Here is a 19,641-nt window from a genome sequence, read left to right on the forward strand (position 1 = left end):
CCATATTAAAAAAAATTAAAAATATCACTGATACAATTCACATAAGCACTGTTCTCAATTCTTTACACACACTCCTTAAGTAGTAAGTAGCCATCTAACTCATGTCTAATGTAAAAAAGAAAAACCCAGCTAGTAACAAAATAAACAGATGCAAGGAGGTTTGGGTTTTTTTTAATCTAAGGAATAGTCTTGAGAAAAGCCACAGTAATACCACCATAGGAAAGCCATGAAGCACAAAAGTAAAAAATTCTGACACAATCTGTGTCTAACTAAGGTATGTTAGAACCTATTTATCTAATAAATACTAAGTCTTCTAAAATGCAAACTCTCTGAACTGCTTCCACTCTGGAAACTGAAAACTGTTTTTACATACAAGAATACAAACAAACTGTCTCTAACTTAAAAGAGAAGTACTAAAACTAGGATCAATTCCTTTTCATCATGGGACATGAACTTAAGACTGAATTACAAGTCATTATTACTTGCACTACATTGTATTTAACCTACATACACACACAAAGCATTTCATCTCACATTCATAAAAGGCCTTTACATTCCGTACATCTCCAACATTCAGCAGTTCTAAATAAAATACCCAGGTTAGGAAAAAATAAGCCAGGTAGATTGTAAAACCAAGGATTAAGTGAGCAGCCTTCAAAACAACTTTAGGATCTTAATGCATCAGCACTTACGTGTGGGGTCGGAGGTGTCAAAAGAACCTCACAGGCACCTTGAAGTACAGTTAGTTTAGGATTAGCTGATTTATTCCACAAACACTTTCAGAAATGTGACTAATCTATTAAGCATCCCTGTATGTAAACCATACCTTCTTTATTTTCTGGCTGCTGCTGCTTTCTTTTCTTTTTGTCTTCATATATTGGCCTCTTCTTTGGCACAGAGTCTTTGGATGGCACTTCAACACCTGCAAAAAAAAAAATCAGAAAGAAAATCCAAGTGATTAATTACTAAACATAAGCTTTGATTTAAATGAGAACACTTTCCAGAACTGCAAGTTGGAGGAAGGGAGTGGGAAGTAGGTTCAATGTGTATTTTCTTTTTGAAAAGTCTGATTTTCAAAAGCTGCAAAACTTGACCAAAGTATAGTTCTCCAGATACCATGAATGTTCTCAAAAAGGTTAGATCACTAATGGGGGGGGAAAAAAAGCCCACCAAACAACAAAACCCAAAAAACCTAATCTGATCCCAAGACTCCAGATTTGAAGTTATCACATACTTACACAGAATTTCACAAACACGCATACTTCAAGTTTAACAAGCATCTGTCAATTTAAATCTGCTATGCTAGAACTCACTTAAAACCAGTCTTTCAATCATCCTAGTTTCAGACAGTCTGGAGCAGTTGAGATGCACAGCTCCTCTTAAAAGCTTAAAGTTGTTCAGTAGATAGTATTTTCAGTTTTGCTCAATGTTGGGGTTTTTTTGTTTGTTTGTTTGTTTAACAACATAGATGGTTTTAGGTATTAAAATAATGCCAGATTCGATTCATCAGCTTTATCTTCACCTCACCAGAAAGACAACTCTGTAATGTTGGAAGAGATTCAATTAAAAACAGAAGTTTGATGCAAAGACAAATTAATAATTTAGTTACTGCTGCACCTTCTGAAATGCTCAAAATTCCTTCAGGTACTCTGCGATTTGCAGTGTAGATTTGACAAAAATCCAACTGTGGCAGTGCACAAATAGTAACTACAGCAACAACTGAAGAGAAATAGCCTTTGTGTGTGTTTAGGAGCTCCAAACATTTTACTACCTACAGATTCCCACCCTTACACATCCACCTACCAGCAAAGTGTCAGACAGTGTTCTTTACAAATACAAAAAGGATACTCAGCACTCAGGGACTGGTTTCTTTAGCCACAAACAAGTTACCAGGAACCAGTTTGGACATGGGCTTACAATACATTGGATAACTTTACTTCATTGCAATGGAAACAGATCTATTTGACAGAAAAGTAGCAAAGCTCTTATATACCCTTCTCCTGAATCAAATGTAAGAGGATAATATACTGTTCCCATGGACTAGCTAACTTGAGGCAAAACGATGCACTTGAAGGAAGTGCATGAATTAATTCAAGACCACTGGTCTTACAAGACCTGCAGCATAGCCCATCTGCTCTTCCCCACCTCTGGACTAAGCAACAGAAATAAAAGATTCTTCCTAAGTTCCATAACTAACACCTTAATACATTCCACTTGCAGTTTAAAGAAATTGGATATTTAAAGTGTAAGATGAAAATATACAGACATTTAAACCTACTTTAAAAAAAAGGGAAGGCCAGACACACTGCCTTCCTTGACAATAGAGCAGCTGTACATGGAAATACTCAGTATTTGCTTTCCTAACTCCAGAGAGAAAAAACAAACACAGAGCAGTAAGTAGTACAAAACTTATTTTGTTTTTTAATTATTATTAAACTTTACTGCTTACCCTGAGCTTGGAGTAGTTTAAGAGTAGCCTCCGCTCTGGCTCTGGCTTCTCGTTGCGCTTTTGTTAAAAGCTTTCCTTCTTTCTTCAAACGCTCCTTCCTCTCTTTTTCCTTCTGTTTCTTTCTTTCTTTCCTCTCTTGCTCTAATCGTTCCTAGGAAAAGGTTAAAAAACATGCAGAAATTTTAAATTATGCTTTACAAAAAAGCTGGCCAAATATATACTCTATTGATGAGAAACATACTACGGACTAATCCACAAACTGCACCAACAAGGGTACAGGTTAAGATTACCCTCTCCCTTATTCTTTTCTCAGAGTAAGATACACGGTACCTCCTCTTTGCGCTTTGCTTCTAGTTCCTCCAGTCGTCTTATGCGTTCTTCCTCCTCTCGTTTCGCCCTTTCCTCCTCCTCTTTCATTTTAGCCAAGGCTTCTTGCATAGCTTTAACTGTGGCTTTACTGGGACCCTTTTTCTTCTCTTTCTCTTTTTCTTCTTTCTCACCTTTCTTTTTTTTCTTGTCTTTCTTCTTTTTGTCCCCTTCATTGTCATCAGCTACAGAAAGAGGCATACATTCAAAGATCCCAGAAATTTTAAAGATACTGTAAATACAATTAATGTTTTGCATATGATAAGTAACACTAAATGAGGAACATTTTGACTGGCTACTACATAAGCACTTCACAATGAAAAAATAAAACTGTCTCTTAAGTTACAAAGTCAGGACCTGAAGTAACAGAATAACTGGGAAGTGAAAAACTATGTTTGCAACACAGAACTGTAAGCATACATTGTAATGAGAATTCACCATCTGGCTTTTGTTTTCCCATGTACCTGGTGAACGACAGGCCAGAAAACAGCCACATGTGAGCCAACACAAAGAGGCAGACAAGGCTACCAAAGGTCTAGTATTCCCCATTCGGTACGAAGCAACAAATCACCCCCACTGCCTGCCAACTATTTGGCCTTGTAAGAGCTACAATGTTTAAACTACAGTTTTAGAAACCAAGTTACAAACCCTCTGTTCCTGCAGGAGTCTCTCCTTTTTCCCCGAGGCCAGGGGTTGCCGTGACTTCAGGAGAAGCTTTCTCTTCAGCTTTTTTTGGACCTTCTTTCAGCTTTGTGGGTTCTTTAGCCCCTTCTAATTCTTCCTTCTCTTTCTGCTTCCTTAGTTTGGCTTTTTCTTCCTCACGTTTTTTCCTTTCACGTTCTTTTTTTTCTGCCTTCTTCTGAGCCACTGTTTTTACTTTGAAGGAAGGTTCTTCTTCATCATCCCCACTTTCAGCAGCAGGGGTGGACTTTGGTTTTTGGATCTTCTTTTGTCCTTTTCTAGACTGGGAAACTTCATCTGATTCGTCACCACTCTCACCTGTAGACACTGCCCCCACACGCTCTTTGCTTTTCTTAATGTTAGTTTCATCTTCTTCCGACAGATCATGCTTTTTATTTGACTTCTGAGTTTTCCCTTTGCCTTTCTTAAGCTGTGTCTCATGATCATCATCATCACTGCCAGAAAGCATGTCTTGTTTTGCTTTCTGAGTTTTTTTAGATTTTTTATCTTTATCTTCCACTTCCTCACTGTCATAGTCATTTTCCAGATTGGCTTTTTTATTCTTTCCTTTCCTTTTTTTGTCTTGTTTTGATAAGCTTTCTTCATTGTCATTTTCAACCTGGTAATTAAACAATTCAGTAATCAGCCATGAAAAATTACTTGCTATTGTGAGCTAAGTAGCAGCATTCAGATATGTCAAGTAAAATTTCCCTTATTGAAGGCAACGTTTGAAAGCAGTAACTGTTCCTGCTGAGTGTACTGCACATACCTCAGCCCACAATTAAAATTTATTCCGGTTGTCTTTGAATAATTACCATCATGAAGACACGACTTCTAGTAAAATCTTTCACAATTGACTTTACTATGAAAATATGATCAAATGTAGCTAATAATATATGCTAGATGCACATTTCACATAGGATCTCCAACTACACTGCAACACTGGGACTGTTCTGGGACAGAGGTGTCACATATTTCAACTACCTCCTATCAAATAGCCCACCTCCCTCTCACTCAGTGTTCACCTTTCCTGTAGAAGGCTCCCTGTCAACTTTCCCTCCTTGCGCCTCTATTGACAGCTCTTCCAGCTCCTTCAGGATATCATCTTCACTAAAATAAGAAAGAAGTTACGGTACTTAAGTAACAGGTTTTGTATAATGGAACAAAGTAAGCCAGATATAAGAAACCCAGACTTACTCAAAATCCTGTTTCTTCTTCTCTTTCTTCTTTTTGCCTTTGGATTTCTGAGGCTCCTGCTCCTTTGCAGCTCCTGCACCCTCTATCTCAGCAGCCAGGGCATCAATATCAATATCATCTTTTGCACTAAAATGCAAAAGGAAAGCAGGGTCATCAAGAGTTCAGACAAAGTTTACATAAGTAGCAGCCATCTGCACAAATGAAAACTTCAAAATGCAACATCAATCACAAAACATAAGCAAAGCAAGGGCAAAACCCATTATGCACCATTACCTTATTCCACACAGCAGGATGAAAAGGAAAAACCTTCACATGTCTGCTTGAAGGGAGGTGTAACAGTAAAAACACATTCCATTCTTGCAACAGATTTGATAAAACTTCTTGGAAGAAGGCAAGTAGACCGTTTCATTTTGTTCCTCCAAAAGATAAACCATTTAGCCCTTCAAATCACAGTAGGTGTCATTGATAAGAAAGCAGCCTCCACAATGAAAGTGTAAAAATGAAGAATAAAAGAAATCTTGCAATTTAGTAACCAGGAAATTCTATTAAGAAGCTCATATCTACTCCTTTAAACACCCTTCAGCAAACAATAGAAGCTAATGTATTATTGAAGTTCTTTACAGCTTACAACTTATGCTAAGTTGCCTATACTCTGCCATCAGACTGAAAAGCTTTTCTTGAAATATAAGAATAAAAAAAAAGTCACAGGGAGGGGGGGACACAGTTCAGATTCTGAGCCAGATTCTAAAGCAAGTCATAAAAAAATACCATTGCAGTTGCCAAGGAGTCATTTCCACCACTTGCTTAGTGTTACCTCTCCCAGACCTAGAGAAAGCCAAAAGAAATCTCACCAGGCACCTGAAATATACACACTTCCTCATTAGAGCTCATTATATCAAGTTTCTCTTTCAAAAGCATTTTCCTTTCTTGCTATAAATAGCCCTTCATCTGCAACTAAGGAGAAGTGCCTTTTTTCCTGTCCTTTATCAATAGCTGTAATTCTGATGCACTTTCTTCTTGACTTGTACCACGAGAATTAAGTGAAGACTAAGTCTAGTGTCCAGAGGTTTTTCCACCTAATCACACTCAATACAACTGTAAGAAAGGAGGCTTACCTATTCCCTGCTTCACACTTTGGTACTCAGACCAAAACTGGTCTATTAAAGTAGCAAATATTAAGATGCTACTTTTATCACAGCATGCAGTTTCAGAAACTATTTAATCAATATGCTATTAATATCTCCTCTAACTCCCTCATAGATACGTGGGTAGAAAACTTTTTTTGTTTCATGATTTCATTGCCTCTATTAACACCCACTAAGGACAAATCAGACAGATAAAGATCAACTCACCAAATACCTGAACCTATATCCAAAAAATAAGGGAAATAAATTTCTTCCAAATTCAACACCTCTTCTAGCACATTCTACTAGCAAATTCTGAAGTACCAGAGCTTCAGCCTTGTTAATTTACAAACCCAGAAGCTGAATATTAATAAAGGAATAATTAAGTACTTGCTTTTCTTTAAAGATTCTTAAATTCACCAAGTCTCAGTTGTATTTCCCTTTGCAAAAGGAGAGGACTGAGAGAATCATTTTACAAGTTTAAGTGAATGCTGACATTCACAAACCCATTTTATCCCAAATATTGGGCATAAGCCAGCCACCAAACGCTATCTGTGTGACAACAGTATAGGTAAGCAACAATGCACTTCCCTTAGTTACAGGCCAAGATTATTTGTATTTTTAAGATCTTAAATTTTCTTCTATATAGACTGAACCTATCAAATAAAATAAAAGGTGGCACAACAAAGCACCTCACTGTACTGCATCTTTATTACCAGAGATATTTACTTTTAGTCAAGAGCAGAAAAAAATGCATCTTAAATATGTATGTGCTGACAGGATAAGTAATATATTTCTCAAAGAAATGCAACTCAAATAGTTAATGCAAGATTTCTAAACCAATCCACACCTGCCTCAAGAGGAAAGAATAAACTTTTTGGCCATTTCCACATTAAAGAGCACTGACTTGGTATTTCAGCAATTTAAGAGATGGTTTTATAAGCCGTTTAACTGGCTGCGCACCAAAGGACAGTATAGACGGCTGAAAAAAACGTCAGTCTCTCTACACCTAGAGTTAAAGCCCCAATATCAAGATAACCATATTACAGCTAGGCCTACACACAGGCCTTCATGGGGGTTTTTGCATTAAGTGCAGAGTATCAGTTTATTAAGCACACTTGCTTACCTCCTCCTGCTGCTCTAGGAGTTAATAGAGAAGATGAAGTCACATCGTAGCTCAAAATAGTTTGAAGAGACCAAAATACAAGCCCCACTACTACTTCCACTACTACACGATCTTAACCATAGGGCTGTACAGATATCAAAGAGCCAAGCCTTTAAACAGCCTATATTTTACATGGATATTCTCAAGGCTGACTTTTCACATTGCAACTTCGCAGAAAGTTATGTCCAAACATAAACTGCATGGGTTTTATGCTACTAGCAAAGAGGATGCTTATGGTACCTTACATTTTCCAGGACAGAGGGTTTAAGGGGGTGGGGATTTGTTTTTAAATCAACTCACTTCAACTGAGCCTTGAAGAAGAAAACTTCTTGGGGTTGGGGTGGGGGGTGGGGGGGGGCGGCGGCGGTTGGGGGAAATCTCACATCAAACACTGAAAAAACTAATTCACAGACATTAAGCTTTAACACCCACCAGCAATAATAGTTTAGGAATAATAACAAACACTCCTGAACTGTCACAATAGTGGCATAAATACAGTACCAGAGCCTTTCCAACCTTGGCTTCTGCTGCTGAACAGTCAATGGTTTCTGAGAAATCTATACTTTCCACCATATTTCCACTTCCTAAGTTGTTACACAGCAAGCTTCAAAACATTTGAGCCTCGGTGAAGTAAAAAGTAAAATTAAGGCTGTATGCACTTATATATACAGCAATATAAAGTTATGATTCTTCTTAAAAACTGTAAAGCAATATCATCATTGGAAAGCCATGGAATTCAAGTACTGGCTTCCATTAGTACGAGTTTACTCCCATACTGACCTTGAGTTCACTTACCTTTTAAAACTCTAATAATATTCCACTAGAATTTCATAATAAAAGAAAGTTGAAAAGAAGATTGAGAAGGTGCCCTCCCTCTCTTCCTGGGAAATTCTTAAGTGCAGTGGGTTCCTTATGACGTAAGATACATAACAGGAGAGCTTCTTTCCTATTGGCATTGAAAGATACAACTAAGAACTTTTTCCTGTAAACTTTAAGCAGTCCCCAAACACATTTCAGAAACCTGAACACTTGCAGGAACCTCCTCCTCCAAGTCCTCCAAAATGTCTCCACACAGCCACTCTTGACCCTCCAGTCAGCCTTTAGAAGAGTCCAAACCGTGCCTGATACAGGAACCTGAAAGCACCAGCATGCTCCAACAGTTTTCAATTCTGACCTCAAATTGCTTTCACATGAAGACTTTACATACAGACTTCACCACCTCGCTACCTTAGGCCATTCGAGCTCATAATGCTTTGGACCCAAAGGAGGCTTGCTGTTGATCAGATTCACATACAGAGATAACCCCCATGTTTCTCCAGCACAAAAGGCTCAAGGAGGTCTGGAGAGTGTGAAACAAACCCAAGCGCTACTACAATTGCTGAGAAGGAGTTACTTCCCCCATTTCCTTTTGTCACTGCTTCAAAAGTGAAGCCTGAGCCACCTTTCTTACTCACATACTTCTGATTCCAGCCTCTGCTGCCAGATATGACAAGAGTTCTGATACTGCTAAAACAGCATTTCAATGCAGTAAATTACAGCAAGCATTAGTTGTGTGTGTTTCACTCAAACCTAAACAAGCAATTCCCGAAACATTAAATGACTGCAGACATTCCTCCATGGAGGCTTGTGCCTAAAACAGGGCAAAACTATGCAGTGGGAAAAGACACAGCAGCCAGGCTAATTAAAGGAGACAGCAGTAATCAATAACAAGTATGTAGAGATCACCACATTTCAGATACCAAGCAAAACTTTTTCTTTAGAATTACATCACTGATTCAAAAAAAACCAAACACCAAAACTACATTTACCCTACACAATTTCACTGCCTTTTGCCATTGAAGCAGGATTACAGCAATATAAAACTTCAAAATATTCCCAAGCATTTTTAAAGTAGCATAGAAACATTCATATACTTTATAGTGAAAAATATTGACCTTACTGCCCTAGAAACTACATAAAAAAATCATCTGTTGCCCAAAAAGGGCTCCAGTACCAGCTGTCTGCATAGGCTACTGAAAACCTGCATTACATAGGGAAAAGCCACTGATGAATAGATTCCTGAATATTCACTGAGTGACTAGTTAAACACTGTGCTAGCACACCACTCTGTACCAAACCAGGATCAAATATACCCAGATCATCCCAAGTAAGTGTCTGGAGATTTTTAAGACTGGCATGGGCAAAGGAAATTCAACATCTCTCAAGCAACCAAAGCATCAAATCAGGCCAGCAACAGAAAGCAACACTCCAAAACACAACGTAAGCTACTCATGTTACATTTAAAGCAAAACCAGTGACAAATAAGCTACAATCCCATATCCTGCCTATAAGTGAAAGCATTAAACATTTTCAGTGTGAAGATTAAAGCAAAATTAGGAAATAAATGAAGAGCTGTCACCTACCACTGCTCAGTCAGATGTAAAAAGATAGCCAGTAGCTCTCCTACTTATAAGATCCCACACAGTTACAAGCTATTGAGTCAGAAAAGTGGAAAAACCTCGTGACTGGTAGATGCACAGTCTGTAGAAAAAAACATCACAGGGTTTCTCTTGCCAGTACAGCAAGGAAACAATCTTGAAGGCTAGAACCCCAGTGAAAAACACACAGAACAAAACCCTCAGCTATTACATAGCATCTGCTAGAAAAAAAAAGAAAACCACCACCTAAAATAGCACATACCTTAAGGTGTTGGGCTTTATTTGGGGGGGTAGGAGGGGTGTGGCATGTTTTGTAAAACATGAGAAACAAGCACCATTCTTTTACTGATGCAATGGTCTGCAATAGCCAGAACCTGGAAATTCCCAATATCAAGAGCCCAGAGTTAACCCTAACACAACCTTTGATTTACAAATACTCAAGCTTATGTTAATCTTAATTTCCACGTAGTAGGGTTTACTTTAGTCTTTTAAGGGCATACTTTGCCATTTTGCCTACAAAAAAATTGTAAAGTTTCATTGTTTCTAACACTTGTGCACAATTAGCAAGATGTATTTTTGGAGTTTTACCTTTTCTTTTGCAGTCTGAGATATTATAGGTATTAACTAGTGCAAATCTCACCAGAACAGAAGCTTTCATGCTCCAAATCAAGATTTAAACTTACAATTCTGAAATTAGATAAAAACCATCAAAGCTTCCTAACAAAGTATTTCAGAACAGTTAAAAGTACATTTAATTATCTAGCACTTCTCTCCCATGGAAGGTTAAAAAAATAACTCCAAGTACTGGCATAGTTAATAAATTCATCACTAGTTATTTTCACAGCGTGAAGCCTCCATACTAAGCACAGATACTGCATGCAATATAATCTCTGTAACAGACATATGTAGGCATAGAAACTTGAAAGACTTTCCAAGTACTGTCCCGGAAAACAAGGCCGAATACAGGGCTACAGCTATAGAAGAGCCAATAGACTTTTAACATTTTTCTTTCCTCAGTGAACTTCTGCAGCTGAAATACATAATTGCCCTTCCTTGCCAAACAAGCTCCTCCAACTTTCCGTGCAGGTTCTAGTTAAGGACAGCTTTGCAAGCCATCTGACACTAGCAGCATTTCACAGATACTCTCTGATAACAGACAAGCATATTGTATTAGCAAGACCACCAGCAAATATGCACGGTTTCCTCATACTCTTTGTAAGACCACACACAATTATTACTTAGAGTACACTTATGATAGTGCCTACAATACATTTCCCCAAACACAGAGCAATACTTCCATTATAAATACGCACTGTGATCTACACGTGACAGAGATGGCATCCTAACTAGGTAGCAATAAGATAAAGAGCAAATAAAACTATTAATTCATTCACGGAATCATTTAGGCTGGAAAAGACCTTTGAAATCAAAGCCAACTGTTAACACAGGACTGTCAAGTCCATTGCTAAATCACGTCCCTATGCACCACATCTATGTGTTTTTAAATGTCTCCCAAGGATGGTGAGTCCACTACCGCCCTGGGCGGCCTGTTCCAATGCTTGACCACCTTTTCAGTGAATTTTCTCTTAATATCCCATCTAGACCTTCCTTGGCATAACTTGAGGCTCTTTCCTCTTGTCCTGTCAACAGTTATCTAAGAGAAGAGACCTACTCCCACCTGCCTACAACCTCCTTTTGGATAGTTGTACCCAGCAGTAAGATCTGCCCCCACAGTCTCCTTTGCTCCAGACTAAACACCCCCAGTTCCCTCAGCCGCTCCTCATAAGACTTGTGCTCCAGACCCTTCACCAGCTCCGTTGCCCCAAAACACATGCTGAAAGAGTGGAGCAACGCAATGAATTAGCACTATACAAAGGAGCTGAATTGCTCTCTTTTATAGCAATTTGATTCTGTTGAAATTAAATGAAACTGAAGAAAATAAATGGAAGAATTCAGGTTAAAATGAGAACAAGGCCTTAACTACTGGAAATTCAACATCTACAGGATAACACTCTCCTGTTGAAACTAAAGGGTACAGGGAATCAAAGATTACAAGTACTTTATGATACACTGCACTGATGGACACAAATATAATTACTAAAGCTTGCCTTCACCTTACAGCTAACTGAGATAACAAGCTAAGTCAAATTACACTAAAAATATTTTAATTAAGATTGGGTTTAAGCTGTCTCCATAAAGATGAAGTTGAAATGTCAGAAAATGCTGTATAGTTATAAACAGACTAAAAGAACTCCACATTCGTGTGAATGGGGCAGAAAAGTCAGTAAGTCGACACAGCAAGAAAGTTGCATCACTACTGCGAACTCACTGGCCACATTCCTGCATAATCAGAAGCCTCATTTTTGCTGAGGCAACTTTGAAGATGTTTCATCATTTACATGCCACCAGCCCTAACCACCTTCAAAGGAACATCACTGTCATTAAGTCATTTTCTTTTGCTTAAAGAAAAAGAGTAAATAAAAGCCCTTGACCTTCAAAAAGACTGAAAAGAAGCTGAACCATCTGTTTCCATACATTTGGTTTTGCAATAGTTTAGACCAAGTATAACTAATACTTTTAGACAGTTCTTTACCATTACTCCCCTAGAGCGCCTTACCCATCCTCCGTATATGCAGGTCATAAGCCCAGTAATAAGGATACTTTTCTAAATACAAGCTTATCCAATATTAGCAAGTTACCAGTGCTGAAAAGCATATTTGTAGTTCGGTTTACTTGTAGGTATTAAGATAAATTGGCATTCTTTCTTCCAAAAAAAGTTACTCTAGAGCAACTGGCTAACTACAGAACATAAATAATTACTTCCAAAGTGGTTTAGTTATTCAAAACCATGCACTGCCAACTTGTTCTTTAAGTGGGTTATGAAATTCAAAATGCAAGCATCTGCTGGCTCAGCAAGGCTATTCAAAACATGAAAACAAAGCTGTGGCCTTTTTCTCACTCTTACCTATCAAAGCACGTGAACACCACAAATTTCTCTTTAGGATAGAAGCAGCTACCTTGTTTTTCCTACTGAAAACATTTAAGTTACATATGCCTGAGACAGCTTGAAATTCAGGAAAGAATAAACTGCACTCTTCCTCAGCCCATGAAGTGAAGGAGTGCCCACAGGAGCACCAGCTATGCAACCCACCACTGCAGCTAACAGTACTTGAAAAAAAAAAAATAATAATAGAAATCACAGCCCCGGCAGAAGACCACTCTCCTCTTGTCTCTTCTTCAAACTATGGGGCAGGGGAGAAGTGATGTCCGTCCCTATTCCCAGCCACACTTTACCCTCACATCAGCTCAGGCAATCCTGTGGCTGCAAGTCCTTGCAGAAAACCCTTCTCTGGAGGCAGACCAAATCACACACCTGAGTCGTACATAAGCACATAAGCATTGAATCCAGTGCAATGGGAGCAGTTACAGCATGAAGCTGGGGACAGCAAGAGCAAGACCACAAGGTTTGAAATATCTGACAGCTCATCTGAGTTAGGTGTGACATGAAACTACACCTTAGCTATTTTTCCCTAGTAAGATGAAGGAAGGTGAAGCTACCTAATTACATGAGACAGCAAGGAAGTAAAATTTGACTAAAAGGGTAATTGCTTTTTATTCAGGCTCCCAACACAATGACTCCATTTTTAATATTAAAAAGAGTCATGCCTTCTCTTTCAAGTTTGACCAGGGAAAGAGTGGCTTAGCTATCAGCTAAGCAAGATCTTCTGAAAAAAAGACATAGAAAGCGTAACCTTTAACCCCCACAGATGCTAGAGAAACAGAAAGTCTCCCTTATACAAACCAGATTTATTTAAATAAAGAAATATTAAAAAAGCACGCTCACCACAACCTAAAATTCTTGTTCAAACAGAGATACAGCAAACCTTCAAGATACAAAGCTTCTGTTATGGCTAGTAGCTGGCAACACAGAGCTCTGGAAGAAAATAGTTCTTCAAGGTTCAGTTTAAGTGTTTACGTCCCAAGAGAACAAGGTGACTAAAAGCATGGAATATGGAACACTAAGTAAAGTTCAGGGAAGACTGAATGCTGGTTCTAGTTCTTTTGGGTTTTGTTTGTTTAGAAAAGGTTCAAAGATAAACAGAAATTACCTCCAAGTCCAGTGTTTCACAACTTCCATATCCTATCTCATTGCATAAAATGAAAATACATCACATCAACACCATTTAGAACACCTCATGACATACACTTTAGATTGTCTATAATTCTGAAGGGCAAAGGATGCCCATCTACATTAACTATAATTAAAAACCCCAATACTTCATCTTACAGCATGTATCTAAAGAAACTTATTTCAATATTAAGATAACAGATTCATGTTTAAAACCTCTACAAGTGCATTGAAAAAGAACAAAAAAGAGTTTACATGCAGTAAGAATAAGTCATCAGTACTGCAAACACCAGGATCATCAAAACACCTATCTTCTGTAAGATACCAACTGCTTCAGACCAGAACACCCACCAGACTGCACTGTACTTTTTTTAGCAAAACAAACTTAATGACTGATTTAATTATGTGCACACAATTTGTGTGCAGAAAAATTACTTCCTCTACCAGTCTTGGGGTCTATTTTTGTGGAGGTAGTCAGAGAGAGGAGGAAAAGGAATACTACGCAAGTACTAAAAGTTATAAACTGGAGGTTTTGTCCAGAACTGTAACCTTCATTCCTAAGCAGCTCATTAACAATGAACAGCACAGAACGAGTGCACAGCTAAGCACCTGAACCCAGAGTCAGAAAAACATGACAATACTAATGAAAACAAAACTGGCAAGGTATGTAGAGCTGTCAGCTTGCCTGGCTTGGTATGACAAGCGTCAACAACAGCAGCAAAGTTTAAATTACTCTCTATTCTGAGCAAGGCTTCCCAGAGATCCTCAGAGAATGAGAAGAACAGTTTCCGCAATTCCTGCTGGCTTGCAACGTACTATTTTCATACTTTTTCTAGAAGTTATACATAAGGTTTAGATGCCTTCATGAAAGTAAAAGACGAAGAGACTCAAGATTTCAACAAGAAAAGCTGCTTCTAACAGTCTACTTAGCATACTGCAGTTTTTTCATTTATGTTGTCATTACTGCAAATATTTGAAGATCCTCACAGCCTTTTTACAATGTTTTACTTAAAAATAGTTTTCCTATAAATATGTAATGTCTGTGTTAAAAACAATAGGTTTGGGGGGAAACAGTAACATATATTTGCATAGAACAGGCCAACAAACTTCTGTAATGGAGAAATTATTGTACATTATTTTACCCCATCTTTCAGTACAAAATCCTGGCATCTTCCAGATGACATTTCCAAAGCTTGTGGAAGTATTTTTGAGAAGCTGATAAGAGACATTTATTGTAAATATTCTGGCGTACAGAATGTTTCTGAACTACAAGTGTTTGCAGGCTTTCTAGCCTTCACAGAACTTTCCTACACAATATTAAGATGATTTTACTTAACACACTAATAAAAAATGGGCCAAACAGAATGACTACTAGACAATGCCAGCAATTTCATTTGTAGAAGAGAAAGAAATATATAGCATCAGCAACAGCACTGTAAGTCTTATTTTAGCAGCAGTGCTCACCCTTGGCTGCAGAATCACAGCTGGCACCCATAACTTCTAAAGCAATATGCATGAATGATCAGAGTGGTATGCCTAGGCAACAGTTCACAATATTAAAGGGCACAGGAATAAACATACCTGAAGACTACCTACCAGAAGCTAAGGTAAACTACTAAGAGAAGAGGAAGATGACAAAGCTGGGAGAAGAGGAAAAAACCATGAAAAAGCAACACCACCAAGGAGAAAGATCCATGTTCCAGACAGGAAATAATTTGTAACATACAGCATATAGCACATTTACTTAGAAGTCTACAGCACTGCTTTGATGCTTGAATTCAAAGCACAGTTCTGTAGATTACAAACAGCCTTTCTTCCCACACGCTTAAAAAAAAAATCCTATACTAAATTCACAAAGACAGCACGGTAGAACCCTGGCATACCTTCTGCCATTACAGCTCTAGAACTAAAGCATAATACATGATTCCCAGGAAGAGCTAGACTGCACATTGGAACACCTGCTCTTCAATCAGGAAAGCCTGAAAATTCAGACACCTCATTTTTATTGAAAGATTTGCTGTGAAGTTCCATTTGAAAATGAGTGGTCAACACAATCAGAAAAATTCCAAAGAAAAAACAACCGAAGCAACTTCCATAGGGCTTAGGAGCTATTTATGACCCAACACGCTCTCCACCTTTACGAAGTACCTCTAACACGCCACACTGAGTTCTTCCTACAGTGTTTATATATCTGGCCACTCCAGCTAAGTATGTTCTTCACTGACAGATGCATAGCAATCAAGCAGCAGGAGTCAGTAACAGAGCTCCAGAAGAGCGTAACAGAGGTGCTGGCATAGTAGGAACAGACTTGGAGGTGTATCTGTTCAGGTAGCAATCTGTATTTGTAACAGGCAGCAGTCCTGCATTCCCATTCTTTCCCTGCTCATCATAGGTATCATCTCACTCAGGGTCTTGTCCCTCTGTACTTACACCCTGTTCCCATGACAAAATTCATCCTTACGTTCATTTACCAGCATGCTTCCCAGACATATATCAACACTCACCACTACAACTCTGCTCTACTCAGCAGAAGCGAGGGAGCAGGAAACTAGACAACAGAAGTCAAAGGTATGGTGGTCAGGAGAGAAAAGCAGAGTAAAGATTACTTGTACCTTCTGTAACTTGTCTCCGTATGTATCAGAAGACAAGCAGAAAATCTCCTTCCTGTCACACCAATTCTCAAACCAATATACACAACACAGACAGACCACCTGCATCTTCCCATGTGCTTCCTCTGCACTGCAAGTCATTCCTGTGAGCTGCCACATGCTCTGGGAGCTGCAGCCAGAAGGGATGTAAGGGATTGCACCTGTAACATAATTGAGGGGGGAAGGAAAGGAAAAGAAGGAGGAAATAATGGCATAGCATAGAACTGAAGATGCAGGAGACAAAACTGACTGGAAGCCTTTGATTATACAGTGCCATTCCTCTCTCAGTCTACTGGGAATGGAATAGCAGACTGATGAGGGATGTCAAAGTCCAACTTCAAGCTACAGATGGAAAGAATGATGCAGCCTCTCCCTCAAGGGAGCTTGATGTTCACAGGGGTGCCAGTCAGAACCATGAGTACCAGATGATGAGGGTACCTCTGCAGACAGAACCTACTCCAAAACATTACTGGCCCTCCAGGTCCATCCTCACTACCATTGTCTCAAACTCCCTGCTATAAAATACACCCAGTCTAACCATCCTGTCCTTCTTTTCAAACATGTATCTCTCTGAATTCTTCCACATCAACCCACTGCCATACAACTGTGCAGCCCTGTAACGTAGTATTCCCACTGCTAATAGCAGTCCATAAGCTCTGTACTGCATTTGCAAGGCCTCAGGACTGAAGCCCGTCAGGCTTACTTTGGCTGAACTTTTCTTGACCTGCCTGCAACTATTACTTGATTTAGCTGTGACAGCAGTTTCTCTAATTGACCAGGTGCCTATGCCTAATTGGTTCTACTCTTGTTTACCCAGGCACGCTGCAGCCATAGTTTTACGTAGATAGCAGTAACAAGCAGTTATTCTGTATAGAATGAGATATTCACAACTCTACAACAATGACATAGTGTAAAGAAATACAGGGTTAGTATGGTAGCAGAAGCCTTGAGAAGTGGAGACACAGGATGCAATGGAGAGGAGCGCAGGCACGTAAAAAACAGAGATGGCTTGTATAAGACTTGGCACTGGACAGCCCACAACTCACCACTGGTTGGCTAACAGAAATGCAGACCTGGACAAAACTGGGTTTAGGGATAACAAACAAGAAATAAATAGTATCTAATATACAGTGCCATTTACATATTTGGATGTAACACAGCTGCAAACCAATGAAGAGCAAGGCACATAAACACATTAGCAAGCATATATAAACGATCTCAAGTGGATTCTTGAGCAAGGAAGATGAAACCATCAACTCAAACAATCATATTGCTCCTCGTGAAGGACACCTGATGCTGACAACGCTCCGTAACAGCTCATCACCACCAGGATGAAACCCCTGATCTTAGGACTTAGAGCAGCAGTGAGATAGCGAGCATAACTGCATTATTATTCTTTCTGGGTCTTGTAACAATTAGATCTGAATTAACAATCATTAGGCTCTGAAGATGTCAATTATTCTAACAGTAAATTCTTGGCCTCTCTTTTAAGGTATGCTTCCACTTCTTAGACACAAATGAGATTTTGCACACAGCACCCGTGAGAGGCCCATGCTCAGTAATTAACAGACACACAGAAATACATGCAGAGATACCCAAAGAGAACAAGGTATCTAGTAGGCACCAAGACTCTCGAAATGTCCCCTGCACACCAGCCACTGTCACTGGAAGGGCCCCAAGCAGCAGTGCTTCAGTACCCAAAGGCTTCTGCATGATACTATCATCTACCACACCAGGTACAGAGATGAGCACTACGTCTTCTTTCCTTTACAGCACAAAGATCCAACCCTTTCCGCTTCTCAAACCACACCTGAGTGATCTCCTGGCCAGAGCTGCTCCCAAGATATACCTGTGAAATACAACCCATGAAACAAGCTGATAACAACAGACACTACAAAGCAGCATACACGGTATGGCAAAAGGTGTGAAGAAAAATAGTCAGATGAGCAAAATACTAGCAAAATACTCATCATCCAGAAAGGACCACAGAAAATATAACAGTTTACACGCACCTGGTAAAGGGTAACAGCCTTAAGTCACTAACATCAACACCTTAATGCAATCCACATGCAGGTAGTACAAAATGTTTAGAGAAGAAATATTTTGTGAAGTACCCATCATAGGGAGTATTTTCATAACAGACACACTTAATGTTTCTGTTCACAGGAGTTAATCTTTGACATTCCCAGGGGTATCAGCTAGAACCAAGACCGCCAGATGATGAGGGTACCTTTGCAGACAGAACCTATTACTAAGGGATAAGCACAGAAAGGACTCGAGGTAAGGGAAAAAAGTTGTAGTTTCTCATTCATACGTGTTTTAAGATATCAGTTTTCATTTAACTCCTTGTCAGTATTAACAACTAAAAACACTCTCCAAACTGATCGTAACTTTGCATTTATTATTTTATAGTGACAAGCAACAATATGTTCTCTCCTGCTAGCATGTATATTCAGTCAGTGTTCCATATGGTTAATATAGCTGCCATTATAAGAATTTCTTACACACAAAAAAAGTCCACAGATGGGGCAGTATCCAAGATGATATGCTCATAATGTAGAATCGATCCCCATATCCTCCAACCACTATGTAACATCGGCGTTTATTAAACATGCACAATCACTTAAGTTACAGTGTGACCTACAGCACTGTCTCCCATTAAAAAAAATAACCGAACACCAAAATAACAAAAAAAAACCACTGCAGACAATACAACTGAAGAAGTAGCTATTTCCAGCCGGTAGTAGAGATCTGTGTTCACAAGCAGCGGCCGCCCGGCACTGCTAGCTCCCGGACCAGCTCCCCGCGGCGCCGGGCCAGGCGGAGGGCAGCGCCTCTCTGGGGAGCGCGGAGACGGCGGCACCAACGCAGCCGCTCCAGCACCAGCGGCCGAGTGTCTCCTGCCGGCGCCCGCCGGACACCCAGCCGCCCCCCGCCGCCCGGCCCGCGGCCGCCGTCTCCTCGGGCCTCCAGCGCCGGCTGGGCCCGCAGCGCAGCCCGAGCCGCCCCCCAGGGCCAGCGGTACGGCCGGGCCTTCCTCACCGCCGGGCCGGGCCTAGCGCGCCCCGCCCGCCCGCTGCCTGCTAGGAGGCCGCGAGCCCCGGCAGGGCCTGACTCAGCGCCGCGGCACCGGCGCTCGGCACCGCTGTCAGCGCCCGGGGCAGGGGGCGAGACGAGGGGCCCGCCGCCCGCCCTTACCTGTCCTCGCTCTTGTTCTTCTGCTTCTTGCCCATGGCGGCGGCCCCAGCGCCCGTCCCCCGCCTCAGCGCTACCCGGCCGCCCGCGCGCAGCCCCGCGCATATGGTAGAAAGCCGCCCCCGCCGCCCGCCCCGCCGCGCGCCGCGCACGCGCACGCCCCGCCCCCGCCGCCCCGGCCTGCCCCGCGCCGGCACGCGACGAGCGGCGGCCACGGCGCCGGCCGGGCAGCGCCTCTGCGCGCTGGCGCCTCCCGGCGGCCGGAGGGGG

The 19,641-nt window shown here is 40.5% G+C and overlaps 1 protein-coding gene across 5 annotated transcripts in view; it reads right to left on the reverse strand.

Moving 5' to 3' along the window:
• EIF5B (eukaryotic translation initiation factor 5B) overlaps positions 1-19,641 on the reverse strand; it is a 40,247-nt gene that overhangs the window by 18,920 nt on the left and 1,686 nt on the right. For 2 of the 5 annotated variants that reach the window (XR_005102402.1, XM_037376023.1), the window contains exons 1-7: positions 19,375-19,494; positions 4,694-4,819; positions 4,522-4,606; positions 3,464-4,115; positions 2,780-3,000; positions 2,450-2,600; positions 827-922 (exon numbers count right to left, since the gene is read on the reverse strand). Coding sequence is in view for 4 of the 5 variants with exons in the window: in XM_037376023.1 (XP_037231920.1) it covers positions 827-922; positions 2,450-2,600; positions 2,780-3,000; positions 3,464-4,115; positions 4,522-4,606; positions 4,694-4,819; positions 19,375-19,409 (1,366 nt within the window). In the remaining variant the exon portion in view is untranslated. Of the gene's footprint in view, positions 1-826; positions 923-2,449; positions 2,601-2,779; positions 3,001-3,463; positions 4,116-4,521; positions 4,607-4,693; positions 4,820-4,966; positions 5,110-19,374; positions 19,495-19,641 lie in introns of those variants that run through there. The other 3 variants (XM_037376026.1, XM_037376025.1, XM_037376024.1) reach the window with 2 other exon arrangements.

The sequence above is a fragment of the Falco rusticolus genome, chromosome 2 (assembly GCF_015220075.1).
Source record: "Falco rusticolus isolate bFalRus1 chromosome 2, bFalRus1.pri, whole genome shotgun sequence".
Lineage (NCBI taxonomy): Eukaryota > Metazoa > Chordata > Aves > Falconiformes > Falconidae > Falco > Falco rusticolus.